General features: G+C 31.9%; 1 protein-coding gene across 1 annotated transcript in view; it reads left to right on the plus strand.

Moving 5' to 3' along the window:
• LOC134722476 (deoxynucleoside triphosphate triphosphohydrolase SAMHD1-like) overlaps window positions 1-12,432 on the plus strand; it is a 29,790-nt gene extending 17,358 nt beyond the window's left edge. The window contains exons 8-12 of the mRNA XM_063586096.1: window positions 546-602; window positions 1,198-1,384; window positions 8,008-8,085; window positions 10,608-10,715; window positions 11,441-12,432. Of these exons, the coding sequence (XP_063442166.1) occupies window positions 546-602; window positions 1,198-1,384; window positions 8,008-8,085; window positions 10,608-10,715; window positions 11,441-11,698 (688 nt within the window). The 3' untranslated portion in view covers window positions 11,699-12,432. The remainder of the gene's footprint in view (window positions 1-545; window positions 603-1,197; window positions 1,385-8,007; window positions 8,086-10,607; window positions 10,716-11,440) is intronic.
• Window positions 12,433-24,069: the final 11,637 nt, after the last annotated feature.

The following is a 24,069-nucleotide window of genomic DNA, read 5'->3' on the forward strand; positions in this document are numbered from 1 at the left end:
TTATGTTTCATTTATTCAACATTTCAATTTTCTCGTTTAAATACACCTTGCTTGTTATTACATAAAATTATTCATGGAAAATATACACCAGAATGTCGCGTTTAATGTCACCCTGTTTTAAGAAAAGAGTCATTACTTTATGCCCAGAAATCTGCCTTTCTTCGTAAAAATGCTAACATTCGTCTGAAATTTCCCACAATGCAACTCGTTGATATAAGACAATATCGCTCGTTGATATAAGAAAAGTTTTTATCGAATCGCTTCTTCCATAGACTGTGGACTAAATGAATACACTTCTATGCTCCGAAACGTACAAACCTCATTGAAAACTCACAGGCTTAAGATATGCTTGATGACCTTAATTTTGGACAGGCGCCAAAATGTGGCAAGAACATTTTAGTTAACAGAAATTATTTCGGCAATCAGATTTTATTTTCATTTTTGATTTTGCGGCTTATAAAACATCGCTTTAATTTAAATAGCTTATTAAATTCGATATTCTTAAATAGTTCTATATTGAAAAAAAGTAGTTTATATTATTTCAGGTTAACTGACGTTTTAGTAAAAGCCAATAATCACCTCACGTTTAAAAACAATGAAGGGTAAGAAACATTAGACGTGAACTTGATTAATTGTTTGGATAATGATAATAGGCATGTAAAGCAATCAACTGAGACAATTTCAAATTTAAAGAAAATGTAACGAACTATACCTACATAGCAAATAAGGTCTGTGATAATGTGAATTGCAAATAGACATAGGAAGATGTGGTGTGAGTGCCAATGAGACAACTCTTCATCCAAATAACAATTTATAAAAGTAAGCCATTATAGGTTCAAGTACGGCCTTCAACACGGAGCCATGGCTCACATTGAACAAAAATCTATTAAGGGCCAACAGATTAAAAGTGTAAAACCATTTAAACGGGAAAACCAACAGTCTAATTTATATTAAAAAAACAAGAAACGAGAAATATGTGTAAATTACATAAACAAACGACAACTACTGTACATAGGATTCCTGACTTAGGACAGGTGCAAACATTTGCAAAGCATACTATATGGCATTGACCTATATTATTCGCTTTAGAAGTCTTTCAAATTTTAATGTAAATAACATTTATCTATCAATTGTTCATCACTGATTTAATGATTCTGAATAAATGCTAAAGATAATTCGATTGATTTTCGTTTAAAGAAAAGAAATACAGATGAGTACTGCATGGAACCACCCAGAAGTATACGAAAAGCTTACTGATAACGTTTTTGAGGCAATTTTATTGAAAGAGGACCCAACCGCAGAAATGCAAAAAGCACAGAAGTTGATCAACAACGTTTATAAACGCAAACTTTACAAACTTGTCGATGAAACATTACCAGTAGAGGTTATTAACATTACTAAATTATTTTAAAGCAATTATATTACTAGATGTTGGAAGATGTGGTGTGAGTGCCAATAAGACAACTCTCCATCAAAATAACCATTTATAAAAGTAAACCATTATAGATTTATTTCACTTGACTGGGCGGGGTTGAAGAAGTTCGTTTATTTCAAACCAGTCCATCTATATATAGACAGGAGTTTTGGGATAAACTTTTCAAAGAAGTGTCCAGTTATTCGTTCAATATCATACACTGAGTTCTTTTGTTTATGAGTTTAGTGACACTGATAGGTGATTATGTTATAGATAATGCATATTTTAAGGTTTTTCTTGTCGTAGAACACACCGAGGGGTGTCAGGATTGATCAAATGAAAGACCGACCGGAGGGAGGTCTTTCTTTGAACAATCCTGACAGCCAGGTGTGTTCTACGACAAAAAAAACCTTAAAATATGCATTATCTGACTTATATACCGTCAAAAAATATTAATTTTATAAAGATTTGTAAAATTTAGTATCCTTTTTTACCGACAACACTATAGTGGGATATTCCTTTCTAATGCTTTCAAATTTTAATACGCCCTGCGGATCATTTAAAATGATAAATAAAACTCACTAAATAACTTAGATATAAACCTTTTAAAAATTGTTATCCATACACAATATAAATATTACTGTAACTGCATGAAGTAAGACACAAATGTATTGTTACCATTCGATAACGGTGTATGACAAATACAAGACACATTGTAAGTTATTTATTGTATCACTTAGCTTATGGAAAAGGGGGAGGGGTATGTTTTTTTTCCGTTATGTTTTGTTATTACTATCGCGGAAAAGTTGTTATTTTTTTTAACCATTTTACTTGAATCGAATGAAAAATTCAGAAAGATTGTCTTTCGAATAGCAATACATTTTATTAAAAGATAATCAGGATAAAATTATAGACCCTCCGCACCCGACCCTTTCGTGAGTTACGTTAATGTTATTCATATCAATAGAATATAAGATTATTTTATTAGTTGATCATTTGATAGAGTAAAAGGTATACATAAATTTTAAAAAGTTACGAACTGACACGAAGACGAATATTAATACATGTAGGTCACAGTATGATTTCCTATTCAGTGTGTCTCGTTCTGAACATGCATTAAATATTTGCCACTGGACGTTTAGCAATTAACCTATTCAGTTTGACTCAATAAGATTTTCAAAATCTTACACACGAATATGTTAAATCTGGATTTATTTTATGAAAGTCTACATTACAATTCATCTGACCTATATGATAATGTTTCCTTATTATAGTGATAAATCAATAAAACTTCACGTTATTTGTTTCTTATATTAAATTGCGGGTCTACAATGACGGTTTCTTTTACATCTATCATCGGTTGAACTTTAGAAACTAAATTTCCAAATAGGCAACAAAAAACTATTAGACGAATAAAATTTTGAATAATACTAATAATAATAAATACAATATTTATAGAGCGCATTATATAATAACAAAAATTACTCTAAGCGCTTCACATTAAAACATATATAAAATACAAAAATACATAAATCATAGATTACAAAGCACTATCTTAAAAGAATCAAACAAGCAAATAAAAATTTATAAGATACTTATAAAAGAAATGAAAAATGCATGTACTCTAAAATATATAAAACTGTCTAAAACTAATGCAGTCAATTAAAAGTATATAAAAACTACAAGAAATCCTTAAAAGCAGTCTGAAATAAATGAGTCTTGAGTTGCTTTTTAAAAACATCTAAGGAATTTACACTCCGTAAAGACGATGGCAAATTGTTCCAGAGTGTAGGCGCAGCCTTGTCAAAACGCCTCTCATCGTAGTTTTTCGTTCGAACGTCATTTGGAGGATGTAGGAGCATACTATTTTCCGACCTGAGGGATCTACCTGGCTTGTATGGCGTAATTATAGATATTGAAGTAAATCATAGATTGCATGTTTATCAAGGAAAATAATGACCTTACACAAGTCATTATTTTATGCCTTGGAGCATATACCACTGAAACATGGTATCGTCCGGGTTGATTCTGAAAAAGAATGACCTGACGTTCTGAAAGATATAGGTATATAAAATTCAATAATAATTATACCGGCGATCATCCTTATCATACACATAGACTGTCCTTATGCAAATGAACACATAAGCTTCACCTGATCAGTTGAAAAAAACATTGGTAATACTTCTCTGTAATTTTCAAGCATATACATTCCACCACTGCAACAAGTGTTTCTCTACAAGTAAAAAGTTAATTATGTATACCCACACGTAATAATTATAGTGAAGGTATACTGTTGTGATTCTGACTGTTTGTCAGATCGTCCGTACGTCCAATGTATATTGTCGTCGAATCTTCCATAGAACCTACATAACATTAATTATCAGCTAGCTTTAAACAAGAATCAATCCACCATTTTCTAGATAAGAAGCCTTTTCAGGAATGTGACAGTTGTTATTCATTCTTTTCATGTGTTTGAGCTTTGATTTAGCTATCTGACTTTCTGTTTTGATATTTTCTCTTAGTTAAATTTTTTTGTGATTTTACTTTTGACAAGGATTTCTGAAATTTTATATTAGGGTTTCACCACTAAACAACTTCCTGTTTACCTGATACCTTTGGTTAGCGGGGATAACATAAGAGGGCAGTAACTCACAGATTCACTTGTTGTTGTTTTTTTTTTTTTTTATCTTAAGCGCGATGCTTGCCTGTTGCTATTCAAAACAAATTGATAAAAGTAATCTTAGCGTAAACATATAAAATTTACGGAAGCCGATAAGGGCCATTCAAAAAAAATAAATTATGTCGTTATTACGACATAGCATGTCGTAATTTCGACATAACATGTCGTTATTACGACATCGCTATGTCGTAATTTCGACATAACATGTCGTTATAACGACATCGCTATGTCGTAATTTCGACATATCATGTCGTAATAACGACATCACTATGTCGTTTTAACGACAAAGCTATGTCGTAATAACGACATCGCTATATTTAAAAGAATATGTATTATAATTGGCAAGAGACTAAATGACAAAGAAATTAACAATTATACGTCATCATAATATCCCCGATAATTATAAAAGCCCCTGCATGGTCAGCTATAAAAGAGGAAGAAAACTACCAGAGGGAGAGTCCCCGAAATGCTGTGTGGCAGACAGTGTTATTATTCAATTATTAGCTCCCTTGGTAAAACTTCAAACTTCATAATTAATGTATTCTATTGTTAAATAATTTACATGAAGCTTAATAAGTATATATTTGTTAATTGCATAGCTTTTGCTATTTGAATTCATTGGTTAAAGATATTTATTTATATTGTAAAGTTTAATATTTGCATCGTCGCAGATCTTTGGTTAATTTCTTTGGATACCTTCAGTGAGAAACTTATATATGCTATAGATACCAATTTTGATTAACATAACCCATAGTGGTAGGGCGTTACAGTCGTTTAGATTAACAAGTTACCGGTCGTAGAATAGATATGCAGTCACACATGTTGGAAGAATAAAATGTGGAATTATTAGAGGACTGAAATTGTACAACCAAGTCAAGCCAAGCTTTCCATCTCCCTTTAAATAAGCGCAAACTACATGGCTTCTTGGTATAAGGGTGTATTGAAGTATTGATAGCTCTATTTCTACTTTCAAACGTTGGGCACGCGCGATGTTCCTACAACCCCTAGGATTTAAAACAGAATCTGCGAAATTTCATCCGCAAAACAAAATAAAAATGTTAGAAAACACGAACCAATGTTAAAACAAATTCAATATATGTTTTGAATTATGTTTTTACAGCTCTTGATCATCTCCTAAGTAATATCTAGTATATTTGAGGATTAAAAAAAGAAAGCTTTGTGAAAAAAACGGATGATGTCCCCCATCCAACGTTACATTTATGAAAAACTGTTTTAACTCTTATGTATAGTGATCCTATTTCTTATTCTCTGATCTTCTTGATTCTTGATAGGAACAACGACATGTGTCGGTTCTTTGTGGCGTTAAAGCCGTTATTTTACAAAATTTCATTTGACTCGACTTCATATTATAGTAGAAAATGAATAAAAATAGTAAGACAATAATAATATCTAACAAAAGTACAAATATTTGCCTCATGTGAGTTCAAATATTGCTGATTCAATAAAATCTTCTCTACATAGTCGTTTTTCAAACGGTAGCCATTTTGTCTAAGTTGATATTTCATTTTTCAAAGCAGTTAAGGCGTATTTTTTTTTATAATTGATCAAAACAAAAATTAGATATACGAAGAGTAAAAAATGCCAAGATTCTTTTCTTATTAACAACATATTTGGGTCTTAAAGGAATAAAATGCTTCCATACATTGCAAAACGGTAGCCAATTTTTCCAAATGTCTGAAAACTTCTAAAATCCTAAAGACGCTAATTTCCGACGTTAAATGTGCTAAAGTTTCAATTAAATGTTTATGATAATTAAAACAAATCGTTTTATGAAATTTGGAGAAAGATGTTAATGATTGCTGCCGAAAAAAAAAATTAGTGCATGTTGCTAAAGACTCCACCCGGGGAAATAGGTTCGACACAGGTTAAATTTTGCAATTTTTATTAATTGTAAAGCTTTTAACGATTTATTTAAAAGAATTTTGAAATGGGGGGAAAATCCCATTTTATAAAATAAATTGAAATTTATGTTACAGAAGTACTCCGAAATAGATAATTTAAAGTCGTCACTTCAGGTGCAATCACCAATATCAAAACACTTAATACCAGTTCACGGAATGTTTTACTTCGCGACTTGTCCTGATTTGTCGCGATTTTGTCGTGATGAAAGTAATTCCTGTATTAGCGAAGCCGGATCTTTTCGTCAATATAAACTTGTGCATGAAATGGAGGTAATTGAAAGACGAATCCCAAACAGTAACGAAAACCGTTTCATCGAATTAAAAAAAACAGGGATTATATTTTTATTTGCCGTTTTTCGCGGACGACCCAGGAGTAGATAACTATATTTTAAAATGTATATATCTGAAGATGACTTGGGAAATAGTTCTTAAGCCAAGGTTTAAGTAATTGAAGGGGTGTATGTCGACAACTTTTTTGTCAGGGAAAATACAATTCTATTCAAATTTAACCAAGGGTAAAAATGTTCGATTTACTTGCAGAGTGTCAGATATATTTGTATTGGGGATGAATTAAGATATAGAAATTTTACAATGACAGATGATATGCAACTTGAAAGTTAAACATCCTAAAAATATGAAAACCTTATACATGTACTTTCGTCCCATCTTTCCTTCCTACATTACTTGCGACAGTACAACTTGAAAGTTAAACATCCTAAAAATATGAAAACCGTATACATGTACTTCCATCCCATCTTTCCTTCCTACATTACTTGCGACAGTACAACTTGAAAGTTAAACATCCTAAAAATATGATAACCGTATACATGTACTTCCGTCCCATCTTTCCTTCCTACATTACTTGCGACAGTTCTGCATTTTAAGTTGAAATAACTTAAAGGGTAAACATTATTATATCGATTTCCAAACTTGAGGTAATTTTTTGATAAAATGACATCACAAAACGAACAGAACCACAATCAACCAACAATATAAAAAACCGAATAAAACTTGCAAAATTTAATCGAAGTCTAAGTGTAACGTGTTGTAGGAATATCGTGCTCAACGTTTTAAAGTAGCATTAGAGCAATTGATACTTTAATTCACCTTTATTACAAGAAGCCATGTAGTATGCGCTTATTTTGAGGAAGATGGGATGCTTAGCTGGCAAATTAGGCTCGCATATTCACATAGTATTATCTACATAATATGTCTGTACAGCAATTTGACAAACGTTAATTTATTCACCGCAATTGTGTTTTATAAAATATATAAGTTTCTTTATGAAGGTATTCAAAGAAGGTATCCAAAGATTTTGCGACGATGCAAATATTAAACTTTACAATATGAATAAATATCTTTAACCAATGAATTCAAATAGCAAAAGCTATGCAAGTAACAAATATATACTTATTAAGCTTCATGTAAATTATTTGACAATAAAATGCATTAAATATGAAATTTGGAGTTTTACCAAGGGAGCTAATAATTGAATAATAACACTGTCTGCAACACAGCATTTCGGGGACTCTCCCTCTGGTATCTTTCCTCCCTCTTTTATAGCTGACTATGTGGGGGCTTTTCTAATTATTGGGGGCATTATGATGACGTATAGTTGTTAATTTCTGTGTCCTTTAGTCTCTTGGCAATCATAATACATATTCTTTTATATATAGCGATGTCGTTATAACGACATAGTGATGTCGTTATTACGACATGATATGTCGAAATAACGACATAGCGATGTCGTTATAACGACATGTTATGTCGAAATTACGACATATCGATGTCGTAATAACGACATGTTATGTCGAAATTACGACATGCTATGTCGTAATTACGACATGAAATTTTTTTTTTGAATGGCCCTTATTGGCTTCCGTAAAAATTAGACAAAGCAAAAAAATATACTTTGTGGTATTTATTCATATATACATTAAAATTAACGGTAATTGTGATTTTAAAATACAAAATGTAATACTATGTTACAGACAATTAAAACAGAAGAGAAAAGAATGAAAGAGCTTTTGCTAAAGACAGGACTCACTGATGATGATTTTGCAGTGCAAGTAAGAAATGAAATTTGTTTGGCTAAATTTGAACCACTGAACAAACGTGTTTTTAAGGCAATGCACAAAAATGAAACGGGTTTAAACGTTTAACAGGCTCTAACATTCACCCCAACCTGAAATAGTGGTATAGCATCACGATATAGAAAGGCACACTATGAAATGTCAAATGTCAAATGGCTTAACTCGTCCAAAGACGTATTACAAAAACAAATATATATACACTTAACGAATAAATTTGTCTAAAGCCACAATGTAAATACAATATTAAGTGTGTATGCCATGTTCGCATCACCCTATGTTTAGAACTATTATAAAATATTTAAGCTCAGAATGGTTTCAAATCATGATCATTCCAGCAGCACCTGCATACATATACGTGGTATTATCTTCGATAGCCAAGGGTTACGATACTCGCTGCATCCAGTCAAAAAGCGTCTATAACATGATTACCTGTAGATGTAGAAAGTGTAACTGTTTGTAAACAATTGCCACGTGTTTATTGTGCAACAAGGCTTTACATTACGGAACATACAACTATATTTAGTGACAGTTTAAATGTTTTAATTAACTAATAGAGGTTCCTATGTATGTTTCCTGCACAAATGCATGAATGGTGACGTATATTTTCGTTTCCGGCTTTACCAAGTTTTTAGAATCTAGCTAGACGCTTCTGTGTTTTACCTCCAAATTAAAGAGTTCAAGTGCTCCCATTGGTCAAGACTAATGTATTCGGAATGGGCGTGACTTTAATCTTCCGATAGATGACACAACATTAAAATCACAAATGTTTCCTCAATCTGCCAAGGGGGAAGAGAAAATTAACGGGAGTGGATCGTAATCCTCGTCCAGCGAAGATGACGGGGTATATATCTTCCAATTGATACGATATTCCTGTACTTACATTTCCTATCATGATTTTCTTGATAAGGTTGCTGCTCACAAGAAAGCTATTAAACCAAGAGTTCCAAATAGTGAAGTTGACTATTTACCGCATGTGTTATCACACAAGCAACACGACATGTGCCACATGTGACACAGGATCTGCATACCCTTCAGGAGTCCTCCATAGTTTTTGGTGGGGTTCTTGTTGTTTATACTTTAGTTTTCTTTGTTGTGTCATGTGAACTTTTGTTGGTCTGTTTGTCTTTTTTTATTTTTAGCTATGGCGTTGTCAGTTTATTTTCGATTTATGAGTTTCACTGTCCTTTTGGTATCTTTCGTCCCTCTTTTATGAGAAACACCTCTTTCAAAGTATCAAACAACGTAAAAGTTAATATAAACTACTTAAACTTCAGAAAAAGGTCGTGTTTTGTATAACGTAAAATGATAGAAACTTTTTACCTGTAAATGTTCCTGAACCCAAATAAGACCCTATTTTATGTAAACGTACTTTAAAAGAAATCATAAGTTGTAAAAAATATGATATGATCATTATAAGTACGGGATTGCAAAAGTACGATAGCAACATAAAAATAGAACTTGTTCTTATGTCTTGGCCCAATAAAAGAAGTAACTGAAGCTATAATTTTTCTGTTATTTGTGACTCTGCTTTTTCCAAAAAAAAGTTTCGATAAGAGATTTGCAATACCATCAGATCCTTCGCCTTCATTTACCAATATTAGATGACGCTGTTCAAATCCAGATTTCGACATTTTTTGCACCATCTGATATCCGTAGATCTTTCTATTATAAGAGAAGAAGACAAAATGTAGAACGTAATATCCCAAACATTAGCTGGTGCATTGCTTCCATCACTTCTGCAAATCGGCTTTTCAAAATATGCTTAATTCCAAGCATGTAAATACAAGCCTCCTGACAGTAACTGAGTGTAATTATACTATATATAGAATTAAATCCATGCTTATCCATGTGCTCCAACATTTTCTTGGTTTTTTCTAACAATAACATACTCCAATTTTCATCAATAACTCTACAAAATATTCATACAAATAATCCAGTTGAGAAACCAATATGCCATGGTCCATTCCCTTTTAAAATTATTCCACAATAAATGACGTATTAAGTTCAAGAAGTTCAAAAATATTGTATGTATATTATTATTTTATGTTCAGAGGGTGAAATAAGTAAAGTAAGTAAAATTGAACAATCATGTTCCTAAGCTTATTATATTATATGGAGATAAGACGATTTGTTCGCCCTTAAAACATATATTTCCCTCGAGCGATGTCTTCGGAATATAGGGTGTTGCGTGAACGAATCTTCCTTTCTGCCACAGATGAATTAATATATTTTAAAAGTCTTACATTTTATTTTGTCATTGACTCTCCTCTTTATCTTAGAGTTTGTTTTTTTTTGTTGACATTGCATTTCTGTAACAGTTCATTTCATTTAACAATATTCGTATTTTAAATCATACGTACATAAATCAATGGTTATTGAGCTTACTTGACCCCGATAAACTAATAACTATGAATGGATGAGAAGAAAACGGATATAGTTTCCACGACTGAATTGTGGGGGTGTTTCCAGAACATAATATTTATATTTTTCATTCACAGAAAGTAACTTATTCATATGGAAAAGGACGAGACAATCCGATTACCTCAGTATATTTCTACTCAAAAGATAATGATACGGACTGTTTTCCAAAAACAAAATCAAAGAAGGTAAATGTTAAACGTACTCTGAAGAAGGTTTGTTACTCAGTTTCAAAATAACAAGCTTTTCATAACACAAGTATACATTAATAGGAGATTATTAAAGGAACTGAAAGAGCATAAAAATATAAAGGTCAATGTGCTTGTTTTCGAGATATTAACCATTTAAAGTTTGCCGGAAAAATGTTCTCTCTTGATTTTCATATCTTTATCATTGACAAGTTTAAGTGCTACAAAAACAGTGAAAAGTAACGAGGATTTTATAAGACTTTAACAGATGGCTTATAATTATATATGTAAAATTAAAGTTCATAAAAAGAAAAAATGGGATCAATGAGGTCAAATTTGTATACGGCATTCATATAAATAAAACCAGAAGATTCCGAAAATCTGAAAAAAATTCTAAAACATGACAAGTGAACATCCTTAATTCAAACGTTGACGATTAATATATTATTGCACAATTTACGACGCTATGTAGTTCCGATATGAATTTGCTTTTAAATCGAATTATAATTGTTTTTTTTTGTTTTTTTTTCTTTCTGTTTAATGTTTTTATCTGTTTCTTTTTAATGAAAAAGTTCTCCAGTAGAAAGGAGATAGTATCCATAAAATATACAAATGCCACATTTTACTCAAATTATCCTCTTTTATAAATAAATATCTTTACGTCATTATATAAACATAATAAATAAGAAAATGTTTGAAATGAATAGTATAATATTATTTTCCAGACCTCATTATTTTTGCCAGACATATTCCAAGAGGAAGTTCTACGCATTTATTCAAAGAATTCAAAGAATTGTGACATCATCAATAAGTTGAAAAAAGAAACAACTAAATGTTTGAAAAAGGTCGGGTTGGATTCGGTAAACAATTCAGCCATTGAACTGAAAAATGCGGCAACTAAAAAGGCTACTAAACACAAGTTGAGTGCAAAGGGCAAATCTGGTCCTTCTACGAGGTCATACAAAAAGAAAAAAACAGATTAACATACAGTTGATTATAAAAGTAGCAATAGGTTGAACATCGAGTCCTGTTTCTTTATTTTAATTAGTATACTCAATTAACTTCATTATAAATATTCAAGTTCTAACTGTTAATCGATTTTTTCTATACATAAATTTGTTAATTTTATTTTCTTATACTTTTATATATGTGGTTTGGTGGTATTTTTGATTTTTCTCAAAACCAAGATTTTGCTAAGTGAAATATAATTGTGCTTCTTATTTCCAAAAATTAATTGAGTCATAGTTGTAATCTAATTTAATATTATGAAAGGTTAATTTTGATACGTACTGATATATCACTCTTTTTAATATTTTTCATATCGAGTGACGACTTGTTTGTTAATCAAAGAATAACATAAGCCAAACTACAAAATTGATTTTAACTATATCAAAGCGGCATTCGAAAGTAACCACAATATAACATAATGAGTCAAAATATTTTAGAAATTTACCGTTTTCCATAAAGGAAATGGAATGTTTTTACCAAGTCTGATTATGACACTTTTTTCTGTTCATTTGATATGTTTGAGGTTTTGATTTTGCTATTTGTTAAAGGAATTGCTGTCAATTTATACCACTATGCTCTATGTTCTTCAAGTTCATACAAATGTTTGCCTTTAAAATATTTTTCAGCTGAACTGATGAGTCTTTTGTTTTTGTTTTTATACCTTTATTAAAACTTAATAGTATGTGATATGCTACTTTCTTATAATTCATAATGTGATATATTTATTGTTTAAAATTATTATTTAAGCCATGAATTGGTTGAGTATTTATTCATAGTTGTAATTTGTTTTGTTCATTAGAATAATATATGTTAAAGTGTTAATCCTTTTAATTATATTATATTACATAAAAAAACATTCAAACATTAAAATCAAATGGTTTAATATTAAATAGAAAAAGAATGTCTTGTCTTTGCTTCATTTGAAATAGTGTAATTGCATACACACATATTGAAGCTAACTGGAAACACGATAGCCGAAAGTGCTATTATTTTATTAATTAATCATTGCTTATATTTAAAATAAAACATGAACAAAACATATTTGTATTTGTACTAGATTATTCTGTTACTGAAATTAAAATCAAATGGAACATATCAATCTTTAAAACTTTATACCTGTATCTTCGGGTCGTTATATAAGCCAAAGGCTTTTACTGACCCCTCATCTTGGATTGTCGTATATAATTTCTCTTCTCATAATTTATATATATATATAAATTTATAATAAAAAACACTTATTTGGGTGTGCGCAGCTGAACACTTGACACGAACATATGAATTTATAAGGGTTCCAATTTTCACCATTTAGTGCGGACTTAAAATTATTCAAAGTCTTTGCCGTCACCGTTAAATGTGACAGGTTTTCCCACTGATCCACTACTCTAATTGAAAAAGTGTTTAGTCTGTGTGTGGATCTTCTTCGAACTGAGTTTATATATGGTATCAATGCCATCCAGCAGATTGCATCAATTTATGAATGTTGGAAGCCTTTGCGAAGAATTCTCAAGAACCTATTGTAATGTGATTCAAAATTTATATTGTAGATATGCACACTCTATTTATTCATAAATTCATCAAGTAATTTATTATACCTCAACATCAGTCAAAAGTATGTTATAACCTTTATCACTATAAAAACCAATAACTGTGTCAACAAAGAAAACAATACCCTTGAATTATAACACAAGGGAGGAATGCATAAATATCGAGCATCGCCAAAAGTAATTAAAGGTTGAAAATATACAAGGACAAATTAAACAAACGCTTTAACACGTAGTTAAGATGATAAACAACTTCAGAACCTAGAATCTATTTTTAAAGACCGTTCTGCATTATTTGTGAAATTGATACGAAATAATCATTACAAGCTTTGGGTATTTTCCGAAATTTGCTTTTTTCAAATGCTGAGATATTTATTCTTTAAAAAATGGTGGTTCGTCAACTGTCTGCTTAGACGATTAAAAAGTAGAATTTTGTTTACTTTCTTTTCTTACAACTTCTGACATCGGACTCGGAACGAACCGAATTTTAAAGTGCGTATTGATATGCGTTTACTATTCTACATTGGCTAGAGGTAAAAGGGGAGGGTTGAGATCTCATAAACATGTTTGACTCTGTCGCAATTTTGCGTCTGTCCCAAGTCAGGAGCCTCTGGCCTTTGTTAGTATTGTATGATTTTAATTTTAATTTCTTGTGTAATTTCGGAGTTAAGTATGACGTTCATTATCACTGAACTAGTATACATACTTTTAAGGGGCCAGGTGAAGAACGCCTCCGGGTGCGGGTGTTTCTCGCTACATTGAAGACCCATTTGGGGTCTTCAATTTAGTCTGCTCTATAGTCGGGTTGTTGTCGCTTTGACACATTCCCCATTTCCTTTCTAAATTTTAAATAGAAGCTGTAAGCTCTTGAATACCAAATGAGTTTGAAAATGTATACCCCATGCAGGTGAAGTCAAAGGTGGGAAAAATCGATACTAACAAAATTAAAATCGCCTTGTTTCTCATAAATTCTGTTGCAAAGATATCCGCTTTAATACGTAAAAACTAAACGTACAAGTAACAATAAGGCAAAAAGCCGTGTATGTTGATTCTTTAATTTCTAGTTTTTAAAGATATTTTAATGACATCCAATCATAAAAGTTTGGATTGATAATGGAAAAAACATCATCAATATATATATGAATGTGAAATTAAATCATCTTGCTTTTCCTTTTTATTCACTATTAACAAAATATGCCGTTTGGTATCCAAAAGTAATAAATTTATATGGTATGCTACCATTTTGAAAAGTATCGCGGATCAAAAGTAAATAAAAGTATACAAAACAAAACTAAAAATACTGATCACTGAGCTATACAAACTCCATTTGTCGTTTGGTTATGTTAAAATTGTATAAAATAACAAAATTATCTACCTCCGAGGAAAAGTCAAAACGGAAAGTCTATAATTCAATAGCAAAATCAAACGCTCAAGCACATCTAACTTCATGAGGATAACTAACAGTCATATTCATGACTTGGTACAGGGTTTTTTATAAGTAGATATTGTGGATTAAAACTTGGTTTTATAGCTCACTAAATCTCTCACATGTATGACAGTCGCATAAAATCCCATTATATTGATAACGATGTATAATCAATGATATGTAATGACATAATAGGATATAAATGTCAAAAATGTGCAACACGACCTTTCTCGTGCTTGGTAGTTTAAACTTAAGTTGAATGTCTTCCATCACTGTATTGGATACATAAACCATCTAAGTGTCCTTACAAACAATGATATATTGCTGGGTCATCCATGTACTCCACGGAAACTCTTTCTTAATTATTAACAATTATTTTATCATCATTCAAAGCTGTCCTTCAAATGTATTGTGAAACTGCCTACTCAAGAGGTATGGCGTGAATCAGATGTGTTTTGAACAGCGGTATACTACTGTTGCCTTTATTCTCCATTGCAATTTAAAATACAAATTGAAAGAGTTTTTGTTTGATAAAAAAAAAAGAATGGCCAACGTAGATGCAAGTACCGTGTTTTTAAGGAGGCATACATCTTATTTTGTAAAGGATCACTCCGATTGCTACAAAAAATTCTCTGAAACTGATATTATCATGATGCTTGATTTCTTGATTGACAACATAATTGTTACGTTTGGAAGACGGTGTTTCAACAAACTATCCTCATTCCCATGGGAACCAATTGTGCCACTCTTTTTGCCGACTTGTTCATTTACTACCATGAGGCATATTTCATACAGGAACCTTTTTAAGAAGAAAGATAAGAAGTAAGCAATATCCCTTAACTTTAATTGTCGCTATATAGATGCTGTTCCCTCACTTAATAATTGAACATTTAGTGACTATAATGAACGTATCTTTTCCACCAAACTAAAGATAAAGGATACAACAGATACAGTTAAATCTGCCTCATATCTTTTATGAACTTGGCTATGAGGGTTGAAAACAAAACTTTACGAAAAAAGAGATGATTTCAGCTTCCTAATTGTAAACTTCTCATTTCTATGTAGCAACATACTAGTAGCGCCTGCATACAGAGTATATATCTCCAAATCGGTACGATATACCCGAGCCTGTATTTCCTATCATGATTTCCATGACTTAGTTAATTGATGAATATTACAGTTTTAACTCCACATTATTTTCCAGTTTTATAATTTTGTACATTCGACTGCTTATTTACACCAAAAAAAACCAGTTCGATAGCCAAATTTAAAACGAATAACTGTTTATTTGTGTAAAAAATGATGAAAAATAAATAATCTTTTATATCAATTTGACGTATGATGTTTATCGAATAAATTAAATTTGTATAACAGAAATTCAAAGATTTAAAAACAGCAACCGAATATTCATAATTATGATAGAATACTTACGATAAAATATACAATATCAAGATCCCTCTACTCTCACTATGCCAAACATAACATGAAAACATAGAAAGAGGCAACGAGAAACAACAAAAGAATAAAAAGTAAAAAGCTGGATCATTTATAAATGTTATATTTTTTTTCAATTTTTACTTTGTCCAATATGACTACATATCAATATGACTATATGTAGTCATATGATTGTGTGTGCTCTCTCTGAGAGACAGATAATGGCCTTGCTCGCGACCAGTTTCAAAGCAAATACAATAAGGACGTCTGCAAGGTTGATGCAATATTTCCATGCACAAATAGTATCAACAATAGCAGTGGACGTTATAGTTTTGAAGGCTCTCGCCCTTTTTACAGTTCATTCAATCCCTTCATTTTTTATAATTTTTTATCTGGATTAGTCTTCCTATTAATCAATTTGAACATTGGTTAATACTGTTGCATACATTAAAGGGTTATTGATTTATGACCACCTTGTTTTCCATGTCCGTATCAAATTTGTTTGAGAAATCTTCGTATATTTATTATATTTTTTTTTTGGGGGGGGGGGGTATTAAGTAAAACGGGGTTGTCACAACCATATAATTTGGTGTTGATAAATTCTAATGGTGCCCATTGTGTAATACCGGCGTCACACATCAGCGTATAGCACCGACGTACGACGGACGTGTTCAAAACCCATTTACGTTTTTAATACGCATATCTGTATCGTTTGCTCAACGTGTTTAGGCCGTACGAGAAGCGCAGATAGCGTTTATCGGGCGTTGAAGTGACTTATATTGGCATATGTCTGGCCTTTGTATAATGCAGAATGAAATATACGCTACGAATGAAAAACGTCCTTTGAGCGTGCTTTCTGCGTGTTTGGGACGTGTAATTATGGGTTGTTTGAACTACATCTGGATACAGTCGGTCAATGTCTTTATGTGTAATACCACCAAATTATAGTACGTCACATCCGGTTGTAAATGATAATAGGTCGAAAAATATTCCCTTGAATTTGACAGTTGTAGGTAATAAGCCAACTATCATTTCATTAACACATTTCTGGGTCATAAATAGGTATGTTGGGTCTTTCAAAGCACAAGTATTTTTTTTATTTGCGGTTTCTATAGAATATTTTTGAAACTTGAGGTTAAATGGTTACTAAAGTTTGTACACAGATAAAATAAGGGGTGAAAATTTGATAGGTTAAATTCTAGCGATGATTAATTTCTTATATGCGATAAAAAGTTATGTATTGTTTTCTATAAAACTGGACATAATAAAACTTTACTCATGCCAAGTATTTCCTTCATTGAAACAAAGATAAATTCTAAACAATATTTCGAAAAGTGTAAATTTAACGAAGACTAATCGGGGAAAATCAATGGTGGTATTACACCAGAATACTTTTTTGATACGTTTTATACGTCCACGGAGCGCTGAAACTACAATAGGCGTACGTTACAAACACATCCGTTATACGTCCAAGTAATATCGGCGTTAAACATCAGCGTATAGCCCCTACGTACGCCGGGCGTGTTAAAACATCATGTACGCTGCCAATACGCTAGCACTTTTGGATACATTCAACCTGTCAATTATATCTGTAACGTGTGCACGACGAGCTTTAAGCGTGTATTTGGCATGCCAGAAGCGTATCTTATCTTTCAACGCGTGTTGTGTACCTGTGTAGTACGTCGAAATACAAAGGTATACGCTTGATGAACGCAATAACTGGATGAAATTTTCATGCAGCAAACAAAATTTCATCCAGCTCAAACGTGTGTCTGGCGTATACCTGTACGCTACACGCATATTATACATACGGTACAAGCGCGTCGAACGCACTCAGATAAGTTTGATACACGTTTAGGGCACGTTGTATACGCTTCGAGATCGTTCGACTTTAACTAAAATGTATGCAGGTGTGTTTGTAACAAACACCCCTAATAGAGCATCCAAGATACGACCGCGACGCGTCTCTAATACGGTCAAGAATCTTTTGTCCTTAATAGCGTGCTTTCCATCTACGTTCCACAAACGAGGCATACGCAACCATACGTTTTTTGAACGCCCGATAAACGCTTAGGTACGCTTTTTTTACGCCCAACACACACTTTTAAAAAGCTCGTTGTGCACACGTTCCAGATATGATTGACAGGTTGAATGCATCCAAAATTACTAGCGTATTTGCAGCGTATATGATTTTTTTAACACGCCCGCAGTACGGTGGAGTTATACGCTGATGTGTGCCGCCGGTATATAAGAAAAAAAAAGTTTCTGGATTGTATTTGAGACGCGTCCCGGTCGTATCTTGGTCGTTTTATTATGGGGTGTTTGTTACAAACACACCCGCATACGTTGTAGTTAAAGTTGAACGATCTTCAAACGTATACAACGTGTATACAACGTGTCTCAAACTTATCTTTAGCGGGTTAAACGCGCTTGAGGCGTATGTATAACGTGCGTGTAGTGTCCACGCTTGAGCTGGATGAAAATTTGTATGCTGCATAAAAGTTTCCACGAGTTATAGCGTTCACCAAGCGAGTACCTTTGTATTTCGACGTACTTCAAACTTATGCAGCGTGCTTTTAACAATTGCTTAGCGTTCCTCTGGTGTGCAACTAACGCATACCGACTTTGTCAATTTTCTCTGTACGTTTTGTGTACGCCAATGTGTGTTGCCGGCATTATCCGTTAATGTCGTACGATCTTGAGGCGTATAAAACGTGCATAAAAGTGTCTCAAACTAATTTGTAGCGTTTTGCAACGCGTTTGTAACGTATAAGGTACGTGCGTGAAGCAACTATGTATACGCTTTACAAATACTACAGCTTAATGAAAATGTTTATCCTGCATACAAAATTTCCATGAGTTAAAGAGTTCAAAAAGCGTATAGTTCTTCATTTTGACGTTATTCAAACTTACGCAACGTGCGTCTAAGGATTTCTTAACGTTTCTCTTGCGTGCACTTAACGTATACGGAATCCGTCAGTTTTAAGTCTGTACGTCTGGTACACGTTGGTCAATACGCCAATATGTAATAGCAAAATTTAATCACTTGTTTTAAACGAGCGAATAAATACAACATTTGTGTTACATTCTGTCATTATTGTTTTGAAATCACCTTTTCACATTCTAAGACGATCTATACTTGCCTAAAATCAAATGATTATTTTTTTCAAAATTCGGTTATTAAAAATTTCTTGCCTTCTCTTGATTTTATTTTTGGAGTAAAAAAAAACAACCATGCACAGTTAAATGGCATTGTGTCTAAATATGATGAGGTACGATTGTATGAACAAAACTTTCATAGACAAAAGGACACTGATTTACGCAAATTCAATTACAGGTTAAAGCAAGCGTCAAATGTTAACGTTGCTTTAACGAAAACATTGGTGTTCTATAAACAGTTTTCAGTGAATTACATTATTACTTGACACACTAAACTTAAAGTTGCAATTAAATCATGATATATATTTGAATGTGACAGTTATAGCTTCAAAATGTATGTGTAATTTCTTCCATGATTCGCATAGAGTTGTGTTACACTTCTTTTTTATTATTATTATTATTCGTTTGAGAAGTATTCTTTTGGAATATTGTTCAATTCGATAAACATATTTATATTTTCTAATTTCTTTCATATTTTGATGATAACAGGGAATTCGAAGTTGGACATTGTTTTTTAATTGCTTGTACGATATCATAACAGATCTTTCACGATCCGATCGCAATATTTGACCAAATTTTCTTATAAGTGTTTTTATCTCAAAATACCAAATAGTACCGTATTATAAATTGTAGGTTATGAACAATTAATCAGAGAACTGAGTGACTAATACAGTGTAACCTGCCTAGTCCGACACCTGAGTATTCCAACATCTTGGTTTAACAAACACTTTTTCATGGTCCCAAAATAAGCCTATTTTTGCAGAAAAAATAGATATTCAGACATCATGCTTAGCCCGACATTTTTGTCTCGCTGTACAGGCAATTTGAAATATGTCACTTAAAAACTTTGATATGGTGGAAAAGATTTATGTATCGTATTTATAATAGAAAATGGATAAAAGTTAAACGCAAACTATGTGGACTGGGTTGAATAAATCTTATTTCTGTTCAATGTTGTAATCTAAATTTAATTACATAAATAAGTTAATGTTTCCTTATTTTGTCAAACGAAGCACACTTATTCCAATGTTTACCTAGAGTTTATTAAAACTATGTCACGGTAGTCTTAGTACTCAATTTTAATTAAACATCACCTTAAGATGTTTTTGCCGAATGTTCCTAGGAGTAACAGCTTTGGAAAATTAAACATCATTATATATAACATTTTCGAAAAGGTTAACAAAAGAAATTGTTGAAACAATGCTTAACAAAGCTAAAATTTTATTGAGCTTCTATTTTGTGATTTCGTGGACAGGAGGTAAGGAGCCTTATTAGAGTAGAAATGTTTTGTCTTTTAATTATATGATATAATGATCAGAAGGTTTGGTATAATATTCAATGAGACAATTGTCCATGGGACAACGATATGAACAATTTGTGTTATTCGTATGATTGCGTGTGAAGCAAATTAAAAACGGTATTCAACAAACAATGTGTGTGAATAAATTCATTATAAATACCAGGATATAATATACTTGGTGATTTAAGAAACAATAGTCACCTACTCAGTTTCATGTTTTCCGTTATATGGACATTGTTATATGGCAAATTTCAAATAATCCAATGGATATCGATCATACAAGCATTATTTTATTTTTACGTTGAACAGTAGATCTGATTCAACCAATCATAGATTCTAGAGTTAAAGATGTTTTTGTGATTCCATCTTAAGGGGGCTCCTGGGTCTAAATATTTTTTTTTTTCTAATATAGGATTTCGCTATATTTTTTCACAAATGAACATTATCATATACTTAAAAGAAAAATGAAATAAAAAATGGGGTCACCGTTCATTTAAGCTAAAATCTGCCTCTGGAAGAAGCATACATTTTTGTTAATGTCCTTTTTTTCTGTTGAACTAATAGGAGAAAAAGAGGAAATATCGAAATAAAAAAATAACCTAATATAAGAAATCGCTTAAATTTTACAATTATTTAGTTTATGTACAGCTTATTTGAAAACAATAATAAAAAATATAGGTCACCGATGAGTTAAAAAAGATATTTCAAATATAAGGCCAAAAAATGGCATTTTTGCACCAAAGGGAGATAATTTGGAGCTTTTTCAATTTTTAAAGTCATCTGGGGCCAAACCAAATCATTTTTTGGGGTTGTTTTTTGTACCATATCATAAAGTAACAACTAATAGTGTAATAAATAAAATTTGTAATGAAAAAATAGAGGTTTAATGTTTTGCTAAAATTTTTGTACCCACGAGCCACCTTACATGATCTTTAATGGGTTATTGTGTTTATTCCCGCCTAAAAAATATATAACTTATAATAAGATTATTAGATTGTAAAACGTTTCCAGCATTAAAAAATATCTGCATGTAGTATTTTCATTAACATTAATTTAAAGAAGAAATCTGATACACAAACTTAATATCACTTTTATAAAAATTAATGATATAATTACTATTGATAATGTCGACTTCAGTATGCACACTAAAGAGATTAATCATATTGGATTATCTTTGAATATTGAATAAATCTAATATTAACAATGAACACTGTTTCTACCTTGAATCTTGATATCTATATTTGTACGGGAAGCTTATTACAATAGTTTATGATAAAAGAAATTTTTCATTTCATATAGTACCATTTAAATTCTTAAAAAGTGCTAGCTAGAGTTACACAATAACAGCATTTAGATTAAATGTATGAGCTCATAAAAAAAGGTTTCCAAACTTTCCCGTTTGTCTGAAGTCTTTTGGTCACTAATTGGACACTATTTTCCTATACTTCTCTTCAACAAATACTCTGCTGGTAAATAAAACTGGTTACAAACTAAAACCGAGGGAACCACATTATCTATATGAGATGAAGAGGAAAACAACGACACAACAGAAACACTGAACCTTAACATGTACCTCATGAAAGATTTATATCTGTTTCATTGATGTGCTATGTTGTTACTCATGAAAAGTTTATATGTATAGGTAGTTATCAAAGGTACCAGGCTTATAATTTAGTACGCCAGACGCGCGTTTCGTCTATATCAGTGACGCTCATATCAAAATATTTATAAAGCTTAATATATACAAAGTTGAAGAGCATTTAGGATCCAAAATTCCCAAAAATTTGTAATTTCCAGAATACGGCTGAGGTAATCTATGCCTGGGATAAGAAAATCCTTAATTTTTCAAAAAAAAATTAAACTTTTGTAAACATAAAATTTATAAAAATGACCACATTATTGAAATTCATGTCAACACCGAAGTGTTGACTACTGGGCTGGTGATACCCTCGGGGACGTCCACCAGCAGTGGCATCGACCCAGTGGTATAAATAGTCATCAAAGGTACCAGGATTATAATTTAGTACGCAAAACGCGCGTTTCGTCTACATAACACTTATGTATGCCATTTCGTACCTCATGGAAGAGCTGTTTTATCAAAGCAATGATCGGTTTTACATCTAGATGTATTATTTAATTTATGTTTTATTTCAAAAACATTAAAATCATAAAAAAACTATACAAAATATTGATATGAAATAGTTAATCTGTATTAAGTCCATGAGGCTTTTGGCCCATAGGGTACAAAATGGATTTTGTCATGGGTACGAAATAGTAAATTTGGGTACGAAATGGCAGAGATACGAAATGGTCAAGGTACGAAATGACTTGCTTCCCTTATATTGAACTGTCACACCACTGTCCCAGGTTAAGAGGAGGTTTCGGATCCCGATAACATATTTAACCCCACAACATTTTGAATATGTGTGTCTGCACTAAGTCAAGAGCCTGTAATTCAGTGTTTATCGTTTGTTGATGAGTTATTATTTGTTTGTCGTTCATTTTTTGTACATAAATTAGGCCGTTTGTTTTTACATTTGTAATTTCGGGATCATTTACATCGGACTATGGGGTATGAACTTTTTGTTGAAGGCCGTACGGTGACCTGGTGACGGTGACCTGGCAGTCATACCAAATCTACATTTATTTATTTTCACAACATCATGGCAAAAAAACAAAAATAACCGAGGATAACTAACATGTAACACAACACAGTGAAGAAATGAGGCCGAAGGAACAGGAACCCAACCAAAAAAAAAAGGTGTGATCCCTCTGGCGCTTTTGTCTGATTGGATTTTATTGTAATTTTCTGATTTAACTTGAGTTTGTAAAACCTGCCATATGGGGAGCATTATTTCGGAGCACCTGATACCACCCCCAGTTTTGTTTGGATTCGTGTTGCTTGGTCTTCTACATACTTTATATCTCACCTGGTAAGGGTCCATCTTAGATTTTTTTTATTTATATTATAACATAATTGTAAATCGTAAATATGATATAACCAAAATCAATATGAATATTTAAAACGTATCCATGACGAGAACAAATTAAAATAAAAAAGTAATACCACGTTACTCAAGACTTTTTGGACTGCTTCTGTTCAACTTCATTTTTTTTTCAGGCCTCAAAAAGTCAACGGGCAAATAATTTATTTGCGATTTTTTTTAGTTATCATATGATTAATAAAGCACGAAATCAGATTAACAACTAGTTGTCAACTTAACCAAACTAAATCAAATTTCATGTGGTTAGGTTAACATAATATAAACTGAATTCAATCTAGTATATGCAATCTAATTTATTTGATGTAGGTTTGGTCAAACAAGAAACCGACTTTATATTGTATGTTTGTGGTTTAACCGAATTTAATCACATAACTGTTCTTAACAGTAAAGAGAAAAAAGTCCACATAAAACAATTTAAGTTAAATGAGTTATGTTTATATGCTTCCTGGGTTTTAAAATAGATACCAAAAGCACCAGGATT

The sequence above is a fragment of the Mytilus trossulus genome, chromosome 6 (assembly GCF_036588685.1).
Source record: "Mytilus trossulus isolate FHL-02 chromosome 6, PNRI_Mtr1.1.1.hap1, whole genome shotgun sequence".
Taxonomy (NCBI): domain Eukaryota; kingdom Metazoa; phylum Mollusca; class Bivalvia; order Mytilida; family Mytilidae; genus Mytilus; species Mytilus trossulus.